The 24,478-nt window shown below is 34.9% G+C and overlaps 3 protein-coding genes across 8 annotated transcripts; 2 read left to right on the plus strand and 1 right to left on the minus strand.

Annotated features, from left to right (window-relative positions):
- Positions 1–10,999: 10,999 nt before the first annotated feature.
- Positions 11,000–13,381, plus strand: LOC127264333 (protein DETOXIFICATION 54-like). 2 transcript variants are annotated; one of them, XM_051293809.1, is made up of 4 exons: positions 11,000–11,064; positions 11,712–11,802; positions 11,919–12,791; positions 12,863–13,381. In XM_051293809.1, exons 1-4 carry the CDS (start codon positions 11,030–11,032, stop codon positions 13,379–13,381), a joined length of 1,518 nt encoding a protein of 505 aa, XP_051149766.1. In that variant the 5' UTR covers positions 11,000–11,029. The 2 variants fall into 2 exon arrangements, with proteins under 2 accessions (XP_051149766.1, XP_051149767.1); XM_051293810.1 differs by lacking the exon at positions 11,000–11,064 and adding an exon at positions 11,130–11,502.
- An 82-nt stretch (positions 13,382–13,463) lies between these two features.
- LOC127264334 (MADS-box transcription factor 23-like) lies at positions 13,464–18,318 on the plus strand. 5 transcript variants are annotated; one of them, XM_051293812.1, is made up of 9 exons: positions 14,334–14,370; positions 14,986–15,211; positions 15,943–16,018; positions 16,098–16,165; positions 16,265–16,364; positions 16,697–16,772; positions 16,859–17,424; positions 17,512–17,568; positions 18,006–18,088. In XM_051293812.1, the coding sequence occupies exons 2-7, from the start codon at positions 15,036–15,038 to the stop codon at positions 17,386–17,388; spliced, it is 1,026 nt and encodes a 341-aa protein (XP_051149769.1). In that variant the 5' UTR covers positions 14,334–14,370; positions 14,986–15,035; the 3' UTR covers positions 17,389–17,424; positions 17,512–17,568; positions 18,006–18,088. The 5 variants fall into 5 exon arrangements, with proteins under 5 accessions (XP_051149772.1, XP_051149771.1, XP_051149770.1 ...); XM_051293815.1 differs by having other exon boundaries at positions 13,464–15,211; positions 16,859–16,902; positions 18,006–18,318; XM_051293813.1 differs by having other exon boundaries at positions 13,685–15,211; positions 16,946–17,424.
- A 592-nt stretch (positions 18,319–18,910) lies between these two features.
- Positions 18,911–23,867, minus strand: LOC127264336 (uncharacterized). Its single transcript, XM_051293816.1, has 4 exons — positions 23,572–23,867; positions 19,718–19,823; positions 19,332–19,480; positions 18,911–19,241 (listed from the first exon to the last, which is right to left on the minus strand). Exons 1-4 carry the CDS (start codon positions 23,710–23,712, stop codon positions 19,146–19,148), a joined length of 492 nt encoding a protein of 163 aa, XP_051149773.1. The 5' UTR covers positions 23,713–23,867; the 3' UTR covers positions 18,911–19,145.
- Between the last annotated feature and the right edge of the window lie 611 nt (positions 23,868–24,478).

The raw sequence follows: 24,478 nt of genomic DNA on the forward strand, positions 1-24,478 counted from the left end.
ACACAGTGAGCGACATAGATATGAACCCTAAAATAGATGGCTGGAATGAAATCATGATGAGACATGGGTCTTTGCAGTGGGTCGGGCCATCTAAACCAGGTCAAGATGGATCGCACACTGATAACTCCAAATATGAGCATATTATCTGCTTAACAAAACTATGTATTACTTGAATTTTGGTATGAAAACCATCACAATATATGATTTATGATATGCTTTATTGATCTATTCAGCTTGGTATGATCCAAAATTGGTTTGTTGAGATTATTAACGATTTTTGCCTTTTTAAGCGGTGATTCTGGTCCAGAAAAGCCAAGGCATGAGAAACAAGCGATGGACATGTCTGCTCAACAAGCGGCGATCTCATCACTCATGCCAGCTACTCAGACACTTACCGCAACGAAGCAACGACAACTTACTGCAGATAATATGTCCAACCCGCAGCGGAACAACCATTCCACTACCAGCCAGCATAGATAATTCCGCTCAACTGCGCTGATGCCCTCTAGCCATCTGGGTAAGTTAGGAAGATCTGCGCCCCTACAAGTCAAAGCAAGCAAAGCGAGCACCTTGGGAGTTATGGCCATCAACGGCTTCAACGGAATAACCGTCATCAACTGCCTAACTGCTTAGCGGTTGAAACCACTTCTTAACTACTCGCAACTGCTACTTCCATTAGCTATAAATAAGGCCAGATTTCTATTTGTAAATATACTTCGAGAGGAGTTTACGCGCATAACTCATGTGCAAATTCGTAGCTGCCTTCCGAGAGCTCCAACCTTGTAAAGGAATTCTCAGTAGGAATGGCCAGGGGAGTTGAGATTTTTCTCCTTCCTTGGCCACTACTTTAGCGCTTCCTTAGTCCTAGTTTACCGCTTTGATTTACAACTTTTGTAGCAATAGAACTTTACTGTTTTCATAGTGAGTAATGAAATATCACTTGTTCTTCATCGTCACTCCCTCATTATTCTCACATTTATATAAATCTGAGTTGTAAAGAACTCCACATCACTGATAAAGAACATAGAAAAATCGATTATTCAAGCCTTGTTTTGTGTCACAAACAAATCCAGGGTATTTCAATGTAGTTAAGTACGCGGGAGCCTTTTCGACCTGCTTGATTACTAATCTGAATTCAATTTTGATTAGAAACATGTAACATAAGGGTAAAACCACTAATGAGACAGAAATTGGAATAATTAATGAGGCATAGGCGGTGGTCTATTGGGTCATAGAAACTCCTAGTGACAGTAGGGTTTCTTTCTTATAATATTCTAATTATGGGCGTCATTGAAGTGTTGTTGTAACTCCCTTAAGGTTAAATGATTACCTTACTTCCTCCTACCATTTTCGTATTATACATATATTCTTCGACTAAACACTAGCATCACTCGCTCATTTCATCAAGGATAATCTAGCTATTAAGGAACGCACAAATCAGATACAACGCCTCTTTATAACCCTCCTCCGCTCAGTCTATATATAAATATACAGTGCCCATTCGCTCATGTTCCCTATTGTTCACCCACTGCTGGCACCACCTTCGCTCACTCTTACTACTTTCTTTAGTTTTTCTAGTTATTTCTAGTTTTAAATTCAGACTCATTTTCGAACGGGTCTCTTTACTGCTTTATCGCTGTTTTCACCAGATTAGCGCTTGATTTAACTTCATGACCTAAAATCCCTGTGTTCGACCTAGAAACTCACTAGCTAAAGAGCATAAACAATTATGATAAATGATTCAGGGTCTACAACTACACAATTTTCTTTATATTTGATCGCTCACAATAATCCATTACACCTTATTTTTCGACCAAAGTTCCCTGTACTTGAATATATAAAATCTTTTCATGTCACACACACATAGAAACAAAAGCAGGTCAGGAATGGAACCGGTCGGATCCGGCCAAAACTCAACATTTCTCCACATTTTGGTCGAGATTCACACAAAGAAGAATATCATCATAGCCATACACCTATGCTCAACAACACTCGTAAGTACATGTTAAAAAAAATAAGAATATGACAAACTAATTAAAAGTGTCAAAATTAAGAAAAAATTAAACACGACTCAAATTTCAAAACAAATAGAAATTTAGTTCCTATATTAGTCGGATTAAATTTTGAAGGAATTTTCTCCAACTTTACGAGATCTTTAGCAAAAATATCATGAATAAAATGGAACATAACATCTATATATTTAGTTTGATCTTGAAAAATAGAATTCTTGCAAAGTTGTATACCCGATTGACTATCCAAATAAACAATAACATCACCCAATGATACCCCAATTTCAGTTACAGCCCCTTTAACCCCAATGCATTTCTAAGACTTCAGTTATAGTAATATATTCAGATTCAGTCGTAAATAATGCAACAATGTAATTTAATTGCGATTTCCAACTAATAAAAGATCCACATAATGTAAACACATAAGAAAATAGTCAATTTCTTACTATCCTTATCATTCACATAATTCAAATCAATATAACATTTCAAAATCACTTCACAATCAGATTTAGAGTGTTTCAAATCCAAATTAGTTGTATCGCAAAAATATTTCAAAAGTCAATTTAAAGCACATCAATATTCTACACTACAATTAAATATAAATCGTTTTAAATAACTCATAGCATAATCAATATTAGGCCTATTGCTTATCATAAGGTACATAATCAAAGCTATTGCATTAAAATAACATAATTTTCATATATGTGACACTAATGGTACACTAACAACTTTGGAATCAGTCAATATTAAACCGTTTAATTCACTTTTTTTTTTTTTTTTTAACATAAGATGACTGATTTAGAAACAAAACAATTTCTTCTATTTATCTCTATATGCATCCCTAAAATTATATTTGCTATATCAAATTAATCACTTAAAATCTTATTAATTTTATTTATTATACCTAAATCAACACTGATTAACAATATATCATCAATATAAATTAGCAAGAAAACAAGTATATTATTAATTGATTTAAAGTACAAACTGATCAAATTGACTTCCATTAAGAATTAAAGATTTCATACAATTATCAAACTTTAAATTCTATTGCCTATGTGTTTGTTTTAGGTCATAAAGAGATTTCACACAAAATTAGATTTGTTTTATCAATAAAATTATCGGATTGTTTTATATAAATCTTTTCATTTAAGTCACAATGCAAAAAAAAATAAAAAAAAATAAAATAAAAAATTAACATCTAATTGTTTCATATTCGAATTAAAATGAGCAATCAAAACAAGTATAACTCAAATGGTAGAAAACTTTACAACTTGAAAAAAAAAAAATTCATTAGAATCAATACCTTATTTTTGGGTAAAGTCCTTTTTAGCTACAAGTCTAGCTTTAAACCTAATGTTATCTTCTTCTTTTTTTATTTTTTTATTTTATTTTATTTTTTATTTTAAAAATTCATTTACAATCAACCAAAGAACAATTTCAGGTTTAGAAACTAAATTTCAAGTATATTTATCATGTAAGAACTTTATTTCATCTTTCAATGCGTTAATCCACTTATTTTTATATTGTGAATTGATTGTTTCATATGACTTTTGGTTCAATACTATCAAGTGTATTAAAAATAATAAAAAAAATATGAATTCAAATAAAAATTATTAAATCTAACAGGCTATTTAATTGTTCTTTTGAGCCTATTTGAAATATTTTTATTTAAATTATCACTTAAAAACTTATTTTTTTTTAATTGTTCTTTTGAGCCTATTTGAAATATTTTTATTTAAATTATCACTTAAAAACTTATTATTTTTTTTTAATTGAAAATCAGCATATTGATTTCCATTACATTTTTAGTTTCAGTTTTTGAATTCATTTTATTTCATTCCATTTCCATTTCTAGGTCACTACTTTTGGATTAATTTCCATTCCAGCAGCTAGTTTCCATATGCTTAATTCGTTTTGAATTTTTGTTTGTTTATCTGAAGGATTTGATATGGTTTCGGATTTTGGAGAACTCATTACCTTTTTATCGGCTCGATCGACCTTTAAGTGATCGACGACAACAACCATATAATAATAATAATAATAATAATAATAATAATAATAAGAATAATATCAAATGGGTATGATACAATGACTCCAAATACTACAACAATATTGTTATGTTAAACAGTTTGAGATAATATTTTTCTTCCGACATTGTCGATTGATCATATAATATCATTGTACAACTGACATGCTAATTGTAGTTATAAATATAATATGTTAGTTTTTTATTGAGGTAAAATATATATTAATATGAAAAAAATTATAAAAAAATAAAATACCTTATATCTATTATAAGAACTTCTCTTGTAAGCCGTCCATTTGATTATGAGAGCAAGACGTGACATACGCAATAATGTCAAGCACATCTACATGGTTTAATGTGTTTAAAGTTTAAGATAAAAAAATAAAAGAAAACGTAACATTATAAATAAATTATAAACTTAAATAAAAAAAAATCATACCAATGAGTTGTGTATGATCATATACATGGTCTTCTAGATTTGAAAGACTCACTGTAGAAGTGACGAGGATAATTCCACAATTCATAAGGAGTTAAATTTTTTACTTTTAAGATGAATTTTATTTAAAATATAATTTGCGGTTAGAACTGCTTACCTCTACAAGTTTTGGGATAATTCTGAACATTCATCATTTTTCTAAGAATTCAATTTGTGTTCTGCGACTCCATTCAATTGTGGTGAGTACAGAGCCGTAGTTTGCTGAATCATGTCACTTTAGTCATATAATTATTCAAATGGAGCTAAATATTTTTCATGTCGAACACTATGAACAACCTTATTATTATAGTCTAGTTGAGTATCCGCCTCATTTTTTAATTTTTTGAAAGCATCTATCATTTTTCCTTTTTTCCTAATATTTTGAGCAATCATCTATAAAAGGTGATACAATATTTTTTGCCACCTCGAGTTTGCACATATTTTAAATCACATATATCAGTGTAAATTAATTACAATGGCTTAGTGTTTCTTTTAACTGAAGGAACGGTAATTTAGTAATTTTTGTTGCCACACAAACTTAACATTTATTTTGAGTGTTTGTTTCTTTAATATTTAGTAAATTTCAGATTTACTCATTTTTTTTTATAGCATTTAGATTAACATATCCTAATTTACAATGCTATAAATCGAAATATTCAATCAAATACAAGAAAGAAAAAGCTTTTTTTTTTCTTAGTCCGTGCTCCGCGCATTGTCATTACATTAAGTTTGAAGATCCCATTAGAAATATACCATCTAGCTAAGAATATCTCATTATTTGATAAAAATAAATTTATTTGCTTAAAAAACTAGTTTAAAACCATATAACTAACTAGTAGCGATCTTAAGACAAGGTTCTCGCGGATGTCTGGCATGTGTAGAACATCCTTCAGAGTATTCTTTTAGGGATGTCATTTTTAGCACCATAGTTTCCATTCCTATGACTTCAGAAGATGTACGGTTACACATGTGTAATTTTCTCCACCTAGTATCTTTTTGAGTCGAGAAATTCGCCTTATCAGAACAGATATGGAAAGTTGCGCTAATATCGATGAACCATGCCTTTGGATTTTCAACATGAAAAGTCTTGACACAGTCCGACCGTGTATAATTATACCCAATGTATTTTTCTTACCCACAAAGTTAAATGAACCAATGAATTAAAAATATGGATAAAACAAAAGAAGAGAGAATGAAGAAGAAAAGGTAGTACAAAGAATGTGAATTAGTATAGATGATAACCAACCACGAGAATAAGTCTCGAACCTGAAATCAAACCATAGCCTAAAACACAAACAATAGGCTAAATCCCACTAGATTCAAAGTCATGAACCGATGGAATCACTCCAAAGACCCGATATGAGACTCTAAATGCGAAGAAATCACTTCCAAACACTAGACAATTATAAAAGAAAAATTTGATTCAAGATGGAAAAAGTTTCCATTATAAAGATAGACAAGGTCCTTGAGATATTAAAAAGCAAAAAATAATAAAGAAAATAAACTAAAATGTAAGTCTAACTATAAGAAAATAAATAATAAGAAAAGTTCTAGACATAAAATTATATTATGTGGAAATTTATAATAAAAGAAAATCTATATTAAGGTAACTTTTAGAAGCTTCCATAATTGATGATTCTCTTGATAATCTTCTACAATATGTAATTATCTTGATAATCTTCCATAATTAGCAATTTTCTTGATCTTTCAATTTTGATTCTTGTGGGTCCCATTGAAGGAGTGTTGGGTGAGGGCTAAGTGGTCTCCAAGTATCATCATTAAATTGATTCTCCATGAAAATTGTCGGGTCAACGCAGTGATGGATTCTTGAAACTGCCGAGCTCGGCTTCAAGTGATAGGTCTCACGGACATTTGAATCATTGAAGATTGGATGTCCTCGTCAAGTCTCGTATACAATAGCTACAAAATCATTAGCATTGAGATCACGATCAGTCCTGCGGGACGTCTCGACTAGGTGGAAACTCTGATTAGGCTTCTTCTTTTTAGACAATCTATAGTCCTTTGCCGTGTGATCTATTTTTCCATAATTAAACCACTTACCGGAAGGTTTGGACTTTTTGCCCTTATTTTTCTGAGTTGGGCGAGCAGGTTTCTTAGAAGGTTCTCTGACCAAGTTAGTTTTGGTGAGCTCTCCACCTTTAGCTTTGTGTTGTTTTTTGTTATTCTTCTATATAGGGATCTGGAAAATTAGGTCTATAAGTCCTACCTACTTCACCTCATGCTTCAGTCCGTACTTGAAATTGCTCCAACTCTGGTGAAATTTTTTTGTCATCATGCTCGTGATGAATTTTTCTAGTAGTTTCATGTCCTCACTGATGACAAAGTTGACTATATGATGAAACTCTTCCATCTATTCACGATGGATTGGCTAGCCACTATTTTGTACTCCATGAACTGAGCCATGACAGATATTTTGGACCCGAAATTTTCGTACGTATATTTTTCCTTCAGAGCTTCCTATAGTCCTTTGACACTCTTTATTTTACAAGAAAAATTAGAAAGAGTGCTCAAAAGACTACCGAGTGTAGTGTTATATGCCATATAATCACCATAAGCCCATAAACCGTAGTTAGCATGTGCTTAAGAGTTAGGATTGAGTTTTGGTTCGGTTGGCCTGTCCTATAGCATAAATAATGCAAATCCTACAGATATTAAGTAAAACAACTAGAGTTGTTAAACGAACCGAGCTGTTCGTGAACTCGGCTCGGTTAAAGCTCGTTCGCAAACGTTAACGAGCCGAGCCGAACAACATAAACAAACTCGTTTGGTTAACGAACGAGCCCGAGCTTTATTCGCGAACGTTCGTTTAAATAATATATTTATTTTAAATATTATATATACATATAAAATTATAATTTATAAATAAATAAAATATTAATTTAAAATATATAAATAAAATAATTTTAAATTTCCTTTTTAATTTATATATAAATTTTAAAAAATAAGACAAACGAACTCGAATGAGTTTAATCAAGCCTAAATGAGCCGAACACAAACACGAGCTCAAACAACAAAAATTCTTAATGAGCCGAGCTCGAACACTACAAATGAACATGAGCCTTGTTCGCGAACGTTAAAAAACACTTACAATTTTGTTCGGCTCGACCCGTTAACAACTCTAAAAATAACATATTTTCTTGCCATTGTTTGAAGTCTAACTCTATGAACGGTTGGAGAACCGACACTTGGAGCATCATTCGTGGGGCATATTCCGGAGCTGCATTTTGTGCTGCAAAAGCTGCATAGGGTGCATCAACGAACCTAAAGAACCCTCCAAATCTTCAAGGAGCAAATCCTGCAAACCCGATAGTCGGATCAGTATATGCAGGTGTAGGGCCGGCACTGAGAATAATAGTTGCAGCGGCAATTGACGCTATGTTATTCACAATGTTTTCAATCGACAACTTTGAGAAGTCAACACCGGCCGATGTTTTGATCGGGTTTAAAAAAATATCCATAATATCGCCGTGATGATCGTTTGCAACCATTCTTGCAATATATCTACAACTATTTGTTTTATGATTGTTAGTTATATAATAAAATATTATATTGCAACTACATAATTATCAAAATAAATTTGATATAAAAAATAATTTATCAAAATAAATTCGATAATTACATCGAGTCGAGGTAGAAAATTTCTCTATAAAATGAATATGCCTTGGTAGTGCCTCAGTTGGTGACGCAATATCTCCAAAGATAAGATGACGTTCGTCCCCGAACCACAACTACATCGACGTAAACTCGGGGCTTGAATTTCTTCACACTAATTAAGTGGCATCACAATATTTCGGAGCTCTGATGAACTAAAATGAGGTAAACTCACGCTGTGTCAAGAGACTAGAACTAAGAAAGTTGCCGAAAAATATAACCGAAGAACTCGCCGGAAGATCGGAAAGAGACGATTGAACTGGAGAGGAGAAGAAATGATTGCTCGAGATGTGTTTAGAATGCAAAGAAGAATGAGGTTTATAGAGGCTTCCATACCTTTGGGATGTTGATTTTTTTCCCATTCGAAACCGACGTAAATATTCATCACGAATGTATTTACTTTATGCATGCAAAATTTTGAATTTCAAAATTGTAACATGCAGCCACGATCGAAGCATTAAATATTCAATTTGAAATGTAAATAAACCATATCACAATGCATATGCATTCCATGCATTTGTATATATATTTTTCATAAAACGTCATAATTTAATTCCCCATGCATTATTATAAATTTATAATATGGATGCATGCAATTGTATTGTCGGGACAATATTCATTTGCTTGGTTGGTTTCGAGTTCAACAAGAATATTTTGTTGTTTCAATCAATTCCACAACATATTATTTAGTCCACCTAAACTACATTATTTTTAATAACCCTTATATAGTTTATATATATTTCAACATATCGAATAATCAATTTCGAAAATTCTGAATTTAATCTACAAACTAAATTTCATCAATTAATAAATTAACCGATTATTGAACGATCTCTGGCCAAATATTATTTGTATTGACTCATATCTACCGTTGGATTGAATTTTTTTTCCCTAATTTCATGCATGTAAATTTGATTAAGGTTATTTATACATTTGAGGGGAATATATATATATATATATATATACACACAATTAATTTATTATGGACGATTCCACATAGGTGCTGTTGTTTCGAATTAAATCCTAATTGATAATGCAATTGAAATAATAATCTTACATGCAAATGTAGAATTTTTATTTAATTATGGCAATATCTATAGAAAGAGGATTGTTGGTAGAGCTTGTTAATAAACTATAAATAATAAATAAATAAAATTATCTATTAATTTAGGGAGTTATATATGTTTATCAATGATTGAATTCATATCTTCTTAAAAGTCATCGTTCAACTTGATATTCATAACATTGGCATTCACTTCGGATGTGTTCTTTTAACCAAAAAAAAAAAAAAAAAAAATTCGTTTTTTAAAAAATATTAATACTCCATCCGTTTCAATACAATAGTCATGTTTATCATTTTTGTCCGTCCCAAAACAATAGTGTCATTTCCATAAATGATCATATCACTATAAAACTACCCTTACTTTTTCATTATTATTACGCAATTGCCACTACTTTTTACATTAATACACTCGCAAGGGCAAAAAAGTCTTTTACCTGTACTTTCTACTCACTATCAATGTAATATCAATATTTCTTAAATCTCGTGCCAAACACAACTCAGACTATAGTTTTGAGACGGGGAGAGTATATCACAAATATTCATTATTTTTATATTTCATACACAATTCTTCATATTTCATATCAAAAAATTCTATTTCAAATTATCTTACAAAATAAACGCAGCGTCCATTGTCGATGTTTCATAAATCACAACCCACCCCGCTTATTATTATTATTATTATTATTATTATTATTATCCATTCAATAAAATCATTTTAAACCTCAAGGGGGTGATTCTACTCCACACATCCTCACAGTGTGTGCCATTGCCGAGTGTTGTCATGCTGTTGTGTTGTTTTGCCGAGGCAAAGGGGATAAAGCGTGTCCGGTTGCTTTTGGTCCATTCTTCTCCATTTGCTATTTGCTGCTCTCTCATAATGATCAAATATCACATAATACATATTTTTATTAATCAATTCTTTTATACTTACCTATGTATTTGTGTTATATTAATATATTGGCATATTACTTTTAATAATATTATGCATCGTCTATTAGTACAAGATGTAGAACACTATAATCCTGACTAATAATAGTATAATAATACAATTATACTAATATTTTTATTATTTTAAAATACTACTTTCTCCGTCACTGTCACTAGTAAATTTTTTTTTTTTTTTTTGTAATTTTAATTTGCCTAAATCAAAACTTTTTATTTATTTTTTTAAAAAAGATAATTCTGAATTAAATACCAATATACTTTTATTTTTACTTTTTAAATTATATTTCAAAGATAAAATGGTAATTATATTACTTTATTAACATATTTATAAAGTATTAATTTTACTTATTTTGGGTACAAAAGTAAATGAGAAATTTACTAGTGAATTGAGTAATGGCGTATATTATTATGATTATATTATTACTATATTATGATTATTATATTATTGCAATATTATTATATTATGATTATTATATTAATGCAATATTATTATTACTATATTATGATTTACTATAATATTATTATGGGTAAAGATGCTTGGCCTCTATATTTAGCATATGTTCCATTCTTAGCCCAACTAAGTTGTAAGTCGTCGTCGTATTGAGTTTGATTTTCTTTGAGTCATGGCACAGCACTACCATCCATCATCATCATCATCATCATCATCAAAACAAGAAAAAGACGCACCATAAATTTTAAGAGTGTAAGATTTATTTATTATTTTTTTAAGAGTAAAATAATTAATTATTGGATATATATATATATATATATATATTTATAAAAACGAAGAATGCAAGGTGAATATTTCCATAGCATAGCAGGAGTAGCAATATGATATGAGGCAATCAGCCCTCCTTGTTTTCACCAACTTGTAAGATATTCCATTAATGTTTCATCATTTCCAGTACTCTACTGCACTGTGCATTTATATTTATGGCAACTGCCAGGAGATCAGTGGCAAATGCCATCAACTCCTAAAAGATTACATATACTAATTTTCACCATCTTCACTCTCGATTCGATTTGATTCTCTATGTATGTATGTATTTATGGTAACTGCAGTCTAGCCTATCAGTTGCAGTTGCAGTTGCAGATGCTGCATAGAATGCCATAATCTCTCTGTCCCTTTCCCCATTCCAACATCTATCCCCTCCCCTGTTTCTCTCCTTATTTATTATATCTCCCATTTTCTACACTCGCTTTCCTACTAAAACTATATCCTTCCCTGTTTTGATCTCACCTAACCTAACCTCAAATGTCCGTCCTAGAGCCATTAGCACTACAGAATATATACTAATACTGCAAACTGGTAACTATATTCTTCTATATAACATAAACGATGCATATGTATGTATGTATCTATCTGTATTTGTATCTGTATCAAGCCTGCCACCACACCACCACCACCACCTAGTATATTAATGCGTACTGCAACCAATTTATAATAAATCCCACCAAATATTCGCCAAAAAAATAAGAAAAAAAACCACAAATTTTCACTACGTACGTTGTGTGCAGAAAACAAAACATAATCCAGTTTCTTCCCAGCCTTTGCAAGGAAATGGATGAAAAAAGTGCAGACAATCTACTTATTCCTTCCTCCTACCAGGTAATTTTAATTTAAATAATTAAAACTAACAACAATAATAGTGGAATATTATTATATATAGTGTGCATGTATGTAACCAATGAATCAGTTGTTTGACATACCTTGTTTGTTGGTAGGAGGAGCTAAAGGAGCTATGGTCAATGGTAGTCCCCATAACAGCTATGAACTGGCTAGTGTATGTTCGAGGCGTGGTATCAGTACTGTTCTTGGGGAGGCTTGGGAGGGTTGAGTTAGCCGGGGGAGCACTCTCGATTGGGTTCACAAACATTACTGGCTACTCAGTTATAGTGGGACTGGCCTCTGGGCTAGAGCCTGTGTGCAGCCAAGCCTACGGCAGCAAGAACTGGGACCTACTACTGCTGTCCCTCCACCGTATGATCTTCCTAATACTAATCGCCATCATCCCAATTTCCCTGCTTTGGATCAACCTCCAACCCATCATGCTTTTCATGGGCCAAGACAAAGACATCACTTCAATGGCTGCCACTTACTGCATCTACTCCCTTCCTGATTTACTCACCAACACTTTGCTCCACCCTCTCAGGGTTTATTTGAGGTCTCAGGGGGTGACCAAGCCCCAGATGTGGTGCACCTTCGTCGCCGTCGTCTTCCACATCCCACTTAACTATCTTGTCGTCGTCGTCATGGGGTTGGGAGTGCGGGGCGTGGCTGTGTCATCTGTGCTCACTAATCTGCACATGATGTTGCTGCTCATGGGCTATGTTTGTGTCTATGGGAGGTGGGAGTGGAAGTGTAAGAGCAAAGCAGGGGTGGGGGCTGTGGTGTCGGGGCTAGGCCCGCTACTTAAGCTGGCCGTGCCAAGCTGTGCCGGGATATGCCTCGAGTGGTGGTGGTACGAGATTGTCACGGTGCTGGCTGGCTATTTGCCTAATCCCAAGCTTGCGGTGGCGGCCACTGGGATAATAATCCAGACCACTAGCCTTATGTACACTGTTCCAATGGCCTTGGCCGGTTGTGTCTCTGCACGAGTAAGTAACAAGTTAGTTACAATTAATGCAAGCTGAAGTTTTAACCATGAATATTAATGGCGGTGGTGCAGGTAGGGAATGAGCTCGGGGCAGGGAAGCCGGGGAAGGCAAAGGTAGCGGCAATGGTGGCGGTGGGGTGCGCATTTGGTGTAGGATTGATGAACGTGATATGGACAGTGGTGTTTCGCGGAAAATGGGGGGGAGTGTTTGTGGAGGGAGACCAGGAGCTGAGAGGTCTGGTGGCGTCGGTGTTGCCCATCATCGGACTTTGTGAGGTGGGGAACTGCCCGCAGACGACGGGGTGTGGGGTCCTGAGGGGGACAGGGAGGCCGGCAGTGGGTGCCCGGATCAACCTGGTTTCGTTCTACCTTGTGGGGACTCCAGTGGCGCTTGGGTTGGCCTTCTGGCTCAGGTTGGGCTTTGCGGGGCTGTGGTTGGGGTTGCTGTCGGCTCAAGCTGCCTGCGCGCTTTCAATTCTCTATGTCATCTTGCGGCAAACCCACTGGGAGGATGAAGCCAACAGGGTACTACTACTTGGCAACAGTAGTAGTGTAGAGATGATGCCGATGGAAGAGGAAGGAGAGCATTAACTAATTCCTATGCATGCATGGGGCACAAGCTGATGGAGAGGATGTTCTAAGTGAATGAATATTGTTGGTTGGTAGCTAGGGACTAGGGACGGCTTTCGCTCGGTTTATTAATTTAGTTATAACTATTAGTTGAGTAGGTTGATGAAAAGTCAAAAGTGTAAGGGAGGGGTGGTTGCTTACTTGGAGAAGCCAAATCTGAGACAAATGGCTGAATCTTAGAATGCCAGCAAGGCAGCCAGCTCCACCTCTCTTACCCTTAGCTTGCTTAATCTCTCTGCCCTTTCTTCCGCACATTCTCTTCTTCTTCAGGGTTTGCGGATTTCAACCTCCCCCTTCCCCGGCTGCTCGCTCGCTCTCTTGGTAAGGATGAGTTACTTACTTACTTACTGCTCTTTCCTGCCTACCTCTACCTCTACCTCTACCTCTACAGATCTGATCTAGTTTAAAACCAACCAATACATACATATATACAAACTTGTTTCGCGTGAAATTCGATCATCTAGTTTACCTACGTGTTTTGATTATTCATATCGGGTTCCACTTCAAATCAATCCTAGTTCGTCCTTGATTCTCTCTCTCTCTGATTTGAGTAAAAACCACAGGAAACAAGGGCTTTGTTTAAGGCCACCAAGAAAACATATTCATCTCGTTTCTTGCCTCGCTTCTGCAGGCAAGCAAATCCATATGTGTGTGCGTGTGTGTAATATGATGGTCCTTGCCAAAACTGGCAAGAGATGAAAGAAACAGGAGTCGTTGCAAATCTTATACCTATATATATTTATATACACATAACTACTTTTAGAATACACATATATATACATAAGGGAAAAAATTACTGCATTAGAATATACATATGGCCTAAATATATACACATATAGCCTTAAATAAAAATATATATTGTTCGCCTAGTGTGACTTGTCTGTCGGACTTGATTTACAGGGTATTAGGTTCGGTCGGGGTTTAGCCCGTGCGCACTTTCGGTAGCGGCTGTGAGTTTTCACGTCATAAAAAAATAAAATAAAATACATATATTGTTTGTTCATACTTAAAGATAGTCGTAGTAAATTATAGTTAATTTACATATTGTTAATATCCCATGGGATCCTTGCTCCAAAAATAAATCCTATCTATCTATCCCTGCACACATAATGTAGATATATACACACTCGTGTGTATGTATTATACATACACACTTGTGTGTGTGGATAGGGGAATAGAGTGTGCTAATGGGACAGAGGATTCGGTCTGTGTTAATATAGTGTTGCATTTTGTATTATGTTATCATAAATAATATGCTCTCTATGTTAAATGTAGATATGTATGCAGATAATAAAAGGGAGTGCTTGAATTAATTAGATAAAAATATATGTGATGTTCATGAGGGCTACGTGCATCCTAAGTAGCAACATACGAACTAGATCTCGTTCGTTCTACTAACTACTTACTTGGGTAGTAGTGGTAGTGGTAGTGGTAGGTAGGGAAGGAGCAATATATATAATAAATAAATGAATGAGTACATAAATAGATTCCTTGAATGATCACACTACTTAGCTTATTAAATTAATATATATTAATTAATTCAACACGTGCATATATATATATAGTAGTTGTTGCTGACCATGTTGAGTTGAGTTGAGTTGATCATTAGAATTGAATGGAGAAGAAGAAGAAGAAGATTGAGGACATATCGGCGAGGCAAGTGACATTCTCAAAGAGAAGGCAAGGGCTAGTGAAGAAAGCGCATGAGCTGTCAGTTCTATGCGAGGCACAGGTTGCCGTCATGGTATTCTCACCCACCGGGCGCTACCACCAATACTCCTCCACTTCAAAGTAACTACTTTCTACTCTACTCTATGTCCCTCTAACTTATTCACCACTCACTCAACCTATATTAGCAAGAAGTATATATTAACCATGCATGCTATGCTATATATTATATCCGAACCATGCATGAAGAAATATATGGTTCATCATCTTGGTCCCCACTCCCCTCTCATAGTCACTCATATATGCATAATCATATTCCCTTTCCTATTCACCATTATTACGGATTCACTAGAGGTCAACAACACTCCTACTGATCTTACTGATACAACTATTTTTCTTTTTCTTGTGGATATATATATATATATATATATGTGGGGATAACTATTAAGCTAAGCTAACATGGGAGGGTGGGTACTGGTAGCTAGATGGGAAGCGCATGCAAAACCTGTTTTGGCCTTTTACATCCATGACATGACCAAGAAAACACTTTTTCTGATTCTCTCTATTCTCTATACTCATCTATGTCTACGTCTCTGTTTCTCTGTGGGTCATTTTCGGTGCATTTTCTCTCTCTCTCTCTCTCTCTCACTCACTTCTTTGATGTTTCTCAAAAGCATGAGTCAGTGAATATAATAACAACTTGATGCAAGCAGGGCTTTTATCGAACAAGACACAAGATGATGATGATGATGATGATATTATTGGAGTGCAACCCCATTACTTCCACTTTTGTCACTCCTATTATTGTGTTGGGACATCCTAAAAAAAGTGCAATTTTATTTGTCTGAATGAAGCATCAATGACATACTCAACAAGTTTGCTTTGCACTTGGAATCTGAGGAGGGGCAGCCAACCAGGACCAGCTCCCAGGTAATTAATTAAGACAGGCTACCTATTCTCATACCCAACCCACCCTCTTACCATTTGATAATGGCTATCCTTCGTGCAGGAAAAAAACAAGAATCCTACCAGTACCAGTTCGAATAATGGGGCTCGGAACAAGATAAATTTCCTCCGGTCACAGCTCAAAAATTGCACTAGCTTTCTCACAGGCTTACTTAAACATTGGAGATCTTGTTATCGATGAGATGAAATGAGTTAATGTGTTCGATGCAGGGAACTAAAGACTCAAGTTCTTCAACAGCTTACCATAGAAGAACTGGATCAGCTAGAAATGAAGCTTGAAAGAATATTCAGATATGTGACAACCAAAAAGGTTCCGACTATCATCCCTTTTATTGCTAGATCTACATGACATATAATTTTAGTCAATATTGACGTGATGCCAACGCTGTATTTGGGTCCTCATGAATGAAGAAGCTCATGCTCTTCGAAAGAAAGGTTAACTAACTAGTGAAAAATGTTTCTAACTTAACATGCTTAAATATGTGCATGCTACAACGAAAACTAATTACCCAAGTTCAATGAACTCGTCATGCAAAACTTCTAGATCAACAATTGCAGAATGAGATATACACAAATAATATGGGATTAGAGCAAAGTGATGTTACGTTGCAATTTAGTTTAACTATCTTGAATTGTTTTCAGGAAGCTAACACCACAGGTGTGTGCACGGCGCAATCAAAAGAATCCAGGTGCCCAACACAAGACACTCTTATTGGTGGTATAATTTCTAAGACGAATCCTAATGAAGCTGGTTTCCTATACCATATTCTCTAAGTATATATAGTACTGCCCCATTTGGAACAGTTTACCCAGAAAGGTGGATTCTACCACCTGCTGATGTTTACAAGGTGAATTTCGTCGGAACAAATCCTAATCATATTGATGATTCAGGGGTAGGGCTAGGGGTTGCCATTGGAGTAGTTGTTAGGAATTGGAAAGGAGATTTCATGGCTGCACTTGCAAGGTTTTACCCTGACCTTGTGGATATAGATACTGCCTCATGGATGGCCGCGAAGTGCGCGGTCGAGTTTGCAGTAGATTATTGCTTCAAACACATAATGTTGGAGGGGGATGTCCCCAACACAATCAGGGGACTTCAGGATAATTACAAAGATAAATCTCCGGCTTCTACCATAATCAAACAGGAAGTCAAAGACTGTATGACACAATTAGACAGTTGTTTATTTTCACATGTACAAGCATCCGGAAATGAGGCAGCACATAAAGTGGCCCAACATGCAAGAAATGTCGGGGAAGAACTTGTCTGGCTCATGGAAGAGCCTGATTTTCTTGCCGACATCTTGCTGTCTGATGTAGTTCACACTAATAATTGATGTGGTTATTTACTTGGCCAATCCTGGATAATATAGGTCCATAAAAACTACTGCTTCCTATCTAAATCTATCACTTCTTGTTAATCTTGCTCTCCCACATGTGACAGTTTCTTCATTTTGCAGTTTGCTAATCGAAGTATCACAGCATCTGCAATGTATAAGTAACCCTCTCAAATGCAGGTATGTGTAGTTTCATCCTCTTCACTTACAAAGCCATTTTTTTTATAGCAGAACTCATTGAAACACAAATCAATTTCTCTAAGTTTATTACATCTATAGAGTAAAATTTCAGTTCAAGTTGTCTAGTTCGAAATGATTCCCAGGTCAAACCAACTACCAAAATCTGCATGACTTTGATACTTCTTCCAACTAATTTTGCTAATTATCACTAGAGTTACTTAGCAAATTAGTCATACATACACATGCACTGCTTAATGACTAAGAAAAAACTGAACCATCTTCTATGCATAGAATTACAACATACAGCGGTTTTTCATTTGATTTTCTTTCTTTGGCTCCCAAACAGGGCACTATTCTTCGTTCAGAGTTCGTACTTGAGAAAACTTCAATCTCTTAGTGATGTTTTGACATTCTTAACGATGTGGTATTATGCGCAGGGGTAAAATGATCAGAGCATTGGACAAACAATTCGATCATTGTAATGTCACAACAGAAAACAACATACTTGGTAAGCAGAGAATATGAATGATCAGAGCATTGGACAAACAATTCGATCATTGAAATGTCACAAAAGAAAACAACATACTTGGTAAGCAGAGAATATGAGGTACGTATGATATGTAATATAAAACTTTCAAAATTTTCATAGCAGGCTATGTGCTTGCTCATTGCAAAATTGCCAGTTAGTTGTACTTACCAGGTTGATTGTGTAACAATTGATTCCATGGAAACGAACAACCTCCACCTTAATTCGGCCTCCACCTCCAACCCTACAATTCGAAATGCGCACATAAATAATGATTATTACATCTCCGAATCCAACCGATCATTGCTACACACACGACCGCACAAGTAATCACTTCCATATTGTTCAACTTCAAATTGCATACATCATTGCCTACCCTTATGCAACGATAAACGCATAAACAGATAGGAAAGCAAGCATATTACTAACAAAAAAAAAACATACACGACCACAAATTTTCAATCCATTCATATAAACTGCAACCCTGTCAACAAACCTGATCAAAATTGTCAATTTCTTCGAACTTGAAAGCCGATTCTATAAAGTAGAAAGGCCTTTTGGCGTTGCTTGGTTTCTCGCGCGCACAGGGAGAGATGTAAGGCATGGAGACAGTCATTAACAAATAAATATTTCACAAGTGCGTATGTATGTATGTATGCATGCAGGCAAGATATTAATGGAGTAGGGGTGTGAAGGGTGGCAGTGCCACATTGGTCTACTCCCACAAGTTCAGTGCCCGTACGGGAGTAGAATCAACTAAACCTGATTCAACTCGAAAATTTGAGTATTTTCTCGAGCGCTAGCAATGCTTGTTAATAGTTAGTTAACAAGCCGAACTCAGCCTTTAACTAGCCAAGCAGGCTTTCAATTAGCTTGGTTCGCATAGCTGTATATATCACATCTTCAATGGAAAACAAAAATACAAGTCTACAATAGCCCTTTCCAATTCAATGCTAAAACATGCTATGTATGTGTTAAAATCCACAAATTAATTGTTCCTCTTCAAGTCACACCCCGACAAAACCAAAATTCGCTTCCGTAAATCCATCACTCAATCGGTTTTCTTAGTAGCTAGTCTTGCGCGATGTCTGAGCTCTGCCCTTTTCCATCTCACAATCAGATAGCACATTGAAAACAAGTTGTTCACCTGCAAACAGAAGAGGGTCACTCAGCATTGTCTTATTTATTGCACATCGCTAACAAGAATGAATGCTGGATAAGGTACTCAATTGCTAACCAAGATAATGCTTGCAATAAGCAACAGTGGCCCCGACCAGAGGACCGATAGAAACAGTCCGTTGGGGTCAAAATAGTTTTGGCCAGCAAAGCTTTTCCAGTTGCTGGATAATAAATGATTCAGCCTCTCAGCAAGATACACTCCTATAACTGCAAGATGTCAATGCATCAATAAACTGCAACACATACATGCTGCTACTGACAAAAACTCAAGTAAATACACCTCATTATTTTCATTACTTCATTTGTTTATTGTGGTCCCGCAGTGGGTGCATGCTGATTATGATTGTTTGATTGGTTCAATAAGTCATGTTAACTAACAGCAGGATTTTAGACATGGTCATTGTTATGTAACGAAAACGAAAAGGTACGATGAAGGAAGCATACGTGCAATAAAGAAAAAGCACATCTGGAAGTTGACGTTCTTCCTCGAAAGGATAACTATAAGCAGCAACAATATGTGGAAGGATACAAGGCAAATCAACCAAGGTTCCTGCAGACAAGGAAGTGAACTCAAGAATTAGCAACAAAAAGCGGGAAGTTGTAATTGGAATACATCTTGAACATGTCCAAGAATGCCATTATTCAATTAATCTAAAAAAAGATAAACTAATGCCCATTTAAAATTTGAAATGTCATAATTACCCATTTAATTAAAACAAATATACAAAAATAATATTATTATTTTTTCTATATTATTAATATTATTTATTTTTTATTAATATTAACATTAATACTTCCATACAATATTTTATTTTTAATTTATACATTATCATATTATGCCACTAGTAATAAAATATAAATCCGCCTCTAGGTGGAGAGAACTAATCATGTATATTTTCATAAAGATATTCCCAAACAAAAGATGACACCATCTAAATATTGTTCAGCATATATTAAAGATGACAAAGAGATAGGATGTTAAAAGGCACTGTAAGTGAACAATGGAACAATAAGCCGGAAAACATTTCAAAGAAGAGATACTTTTGGGTTTGTTCACTCTGTTCTCTCACAAAAATATACTATCGACAGAATTCTCTATAAGTCAAACTAAAATACAAAGTAAACAAACTCAAAAAGTGCTTCAGTAATTAAAGATTTAATTTATTCTGAACCAAAGTGCATCAGTAAAGTAGTTGTAATCAACAATATGCTTCAAGGTAAATACAATAATATAAATAAAGAAGTGAGTAATAGTAAGTTCTTATTCCAAAATACTGAGGAAAAATCATTTATTAATCTAGTTGAAAATTTTGAAGATTCAAAAAGTCTTGAGAGCTGTAAGTCATGAAAATACCAACTGCCATTCTTCCATCAGAATATTGAATGATCACAAGATACCAAAAAGCACAAAAGAAGTAAGCTTAGAATAGATTATTATGGTGGTTATATAAATTAGAGAGCATTTTAGGAAATCGTTTGAGTTTGTGGCTGCTGCAAACCATAGTTGTTAATCACGGATAGCGGTACGTGGCGGTCAATATTTAAAATGCTATAGCGGGATAGCGGATAGCTATATGACCGCTATTTAAATATTTAAGAATATATATATAAAAAGTTATTATATATACAAAATTATAACAAAAATACATAAGAAAAACCTATAAATTAATTTAATAATTATCACTCAAACCAATAAAATGTCAATATATATATATATATATGATCATAACTATTAGATAGTTATATAAGCAAAAAAAATTTGATCACTATTGTGTAATAGAGATATATCAAAGCTAATCAGATTCAAAATCTAATAAAAATTTTTGTTCCTCTTTTTCATCATCTTCACTGTTTAATTACTTTTGTCTATATATTTTTTTTCATCTTATTCATTCTCATCAATTTATTCAATTGTATGTTGGTCACTTGTATAATATCATTTCTCTTTTTAGAGCTAGAAGTACCTATAGTTTTATTTCTTATTGATGTATTGATGTTTGTATCTTAGTGTAGATAGCAGACCTATTAGCATCAACAACAACTCCCTAGTCAAATTATCATTGTCAAAAGCTAACTTATCCTTCGCAATTATCAACTTCTTTAATTAATCACTCATTGGAATTATTCAAAACAATAGGACCAATCACATCATTGCTACCATAATGATCTAACAAATTTTGGTTATACTAGATATAAATCAAATTTTACAATTTTTGGCTTTCTAATTTGTTTATTTTTTCGAAATGAATTTAAAAATTTAGTTAAGATTTGAGATAAATGTTTTTTTGCCTATATTATAATAAAAAAGTATATTTTATAAGTTAAGGTTAGATTTTAATTTTAGTATAGCATAACATAGTGGAGTGCTGCTACAGATTGCTACACCGCTATTGCGTAAACGCGGAATTGCGGAGCAACCGTAGCAGCAGAGTGTCTTACAGCTACGCTACACCGCTATTGCGCCGCTATAGCGCGCTATTGACAACTATGCTGCAAACCGGCCAGGTTTTCAATAACACTGTCAAAAGACTGCTTCAAATATATCACAAATTCTTCACCATTCAGCAGACTACCAAGTACCACCCATCATCATTCACCCTGTTCTATGTCAAAGGGTATTCAACCCTACTGGAATGTGCTACCATATATTACCTATATCAACTATTCAAAGTCAACTACAGAGCTGTAATACAACCTTTGAGAGCCTTCAACAATGATAGTCAAGATAGTCTTGATCATATCTTCGCAAATCCTTTAACCACTGCTGCAGATTTGAAATGTCACAGGTGGATTCAAGGGGTGATCCTTTAAACACTGTTGCACTTTCAAATATATATTACAAGTACGCTGAGCGAACCTTGAAGTTAAGTTCAAACAGGTTACATGGAGTTATTGCACGACCAACAGATGAGCTTCAAATATCCCAAGGTCAAAGCAGGAGAGGTTTGAATGTACCAATACATTCGGTGGAAGCTCAGTAGGTTAGAATACAGTGTTGTACTTCATGACTCAAGAGACTGCACGACTGGCTACAACATAGTTTGATTAGCACTAAGTGTACATAGGTAGTCAGATAGTTTGGGGCCTACTTCTGTAAATGTGGATAGGTAGGATAGACAACCATTTTACAGTACAGGATATAGTAAGAAAGGAAAGCTTTTTCTCTCCAATGGACCTTTGTGATCTTAGTAATTGTATACATTCTTTTATCCATGTTTCTCTGCATGGAATGAGAGCAGCTGTAGGAATGGATTATGCTAAAATAACGAAGGATAAGGCTCTATAGTTGTACAGCTCAGATCATCCGGAAACGACTTTCGTGACTATACTACTGGGGGATTCTAACTAAATATCGAGGGAGTAGAGCTGGCTGATTGCACTAGGAGCCAAAACAAAGCTTGGGTTTATAACGATAGGAAAGCTAAGCCCAAAACTGTATCTCCCGGTTACAGACAAGGGACTAAGGTTGATGACAGGGTGATGTTGTGAGTCTCAAATATCATGTTATAATTAGTTGATGCTTGTATATTGTACAATGTGCACATGAGCTTCAGAAGATTTTAGAGCAGAGGTTTGGAAAGTTTAGTGATCCAATAATCTACAAATTGCAACGAGAGAAGAACATGCCTGTTAGTGCTACTAACTGCTTTTTTAAGCTGAATAGGCTATAGTTAGAATTGGAGTGTGATGTGCGCACCCTATGACCCTATGCCGCATGTGTATGCGGATTACCTGGAAAGACAGTAGGTGAAATGAGAGCTTTGATCCCATGAGGTTTCAAACTTCAAGAATGATCCACTTTCCTCCTTCAAGTAAAGCTTTCTAAATGATGTTGAGAGTATAAAAACGTAGAGAAGTTCACAAAATCAGGACTGAACCACACGAGAATGGAGTGTTGATCATAGGCAACAATGAGAAAAGGATCACTGCTGAAAGACAGACGCAATAATTCCAACAATCAAATTGAGAATAGAGAATTGCTACGTGAATTCAGTAAAAGGAAGGGGCTTACCAAAAATACAAGATTTAAGAATTTTGGAACACTGAACTAGTACAACAAAACAAACAAGGGCCTAAAAAAAGGAAGAGGAAAGAGTAGCAATCAAGTCTGAGAACATTCACTAACAGAAAGGAAGTCTAGTAGCAATTAGTGTCAAGATCAGGTGCAAACATAAAACTATCCTAGCATAGTTCGAAATTGGTTTCTCACTTGATAGATCTGATTCCCCAAAAGCAGAAGTTACCGAGTACAAACTCAAGTTTTACCATGCGTATAATCTTCTTATACATAAACAAACCTTCCAGTCAATGGCGTGGAAGAAACCCATGAAATTTTCATAAGCGGGTTTGAGTCCGGAGCGGAATTCCGCGGAGAGCGTCTCCACCAGATCTGCCATCTGATCCATGTGAGCGTTCAGAGCAGATTGCAAGTTCTCCATATTTTCCAATCGAATCAGGTATCCCGGATGACTGGCGAATCAGCTTTCTGAGAGTCCGACGACGAAGAGATGAGAATGAGTTGCTGATTTTCAAACTGAGCTTCAATTACCATTTAGGGATGGCAACGGCTGTCTGTCTGGTTTTGGAACGGGTTTTGCAGCCTAGAAACCGCCTCGGCCTTATAACCCGACCCACCCGCTCCGTTTTAACCCGCTACAAAATTCATCCAGAAAATCGGACTTATTTTTATAAACTATATATATTTTTTTTTAGATAAAATTGCTTATAATTTACCGTGGCTTCGAAATTCAGCCTAAAATCTCCCTATACTTTAGGGATTGTACGATACTCTTTATACTTTAAGGGTATTGCATGAAACCCCACCACCATGAAACTTTCTTCATGTGATAAATAGATGATTTCCTATTTAAATATTTTGCATGGCATGGGCTTTCATGCAATATTTTTGAAAGTATAAGGGAGCGTCATGCAATTTTTTAAAGTAAAATGAAGATTTATGCTGCAACATTTTTTAAAGTATAAGGCGGCGTAATGCAATTTTTAAAGTAGATGGGAGACTTACGCTGAGTTTAAAAACCACAAGGGAGTTATGAACAATTTTGTCATTTTTTCTTATTTTATAAACGAGAGTATAATAAAATATAAATGGTTTGTTTGTTAAGAAGTGTTTCCCTGAAAATATTTTGAGAAGTTAGTTTGTGTTTCTTTATAATTATATATTTTGTTTAGATCCAAGGGTTTTAA

The sequence above is a fragment of the Andrographis paniculata genome, unplaced genomic scaffold (genome assembly GCF_009805555.1).
Source record: "Andrographis paniculata isolate CXL003 unplaced genomic scaffold, ASM980555v1 Contig70END, whole genome shotgun sequence".
Lineage (NCBI taxonomy): Eukaryota > Viridiplantae > Streptophyta > Magnoliopsida > Lamiales > Acanthaceae > Andrographis > Andrographis paniculata.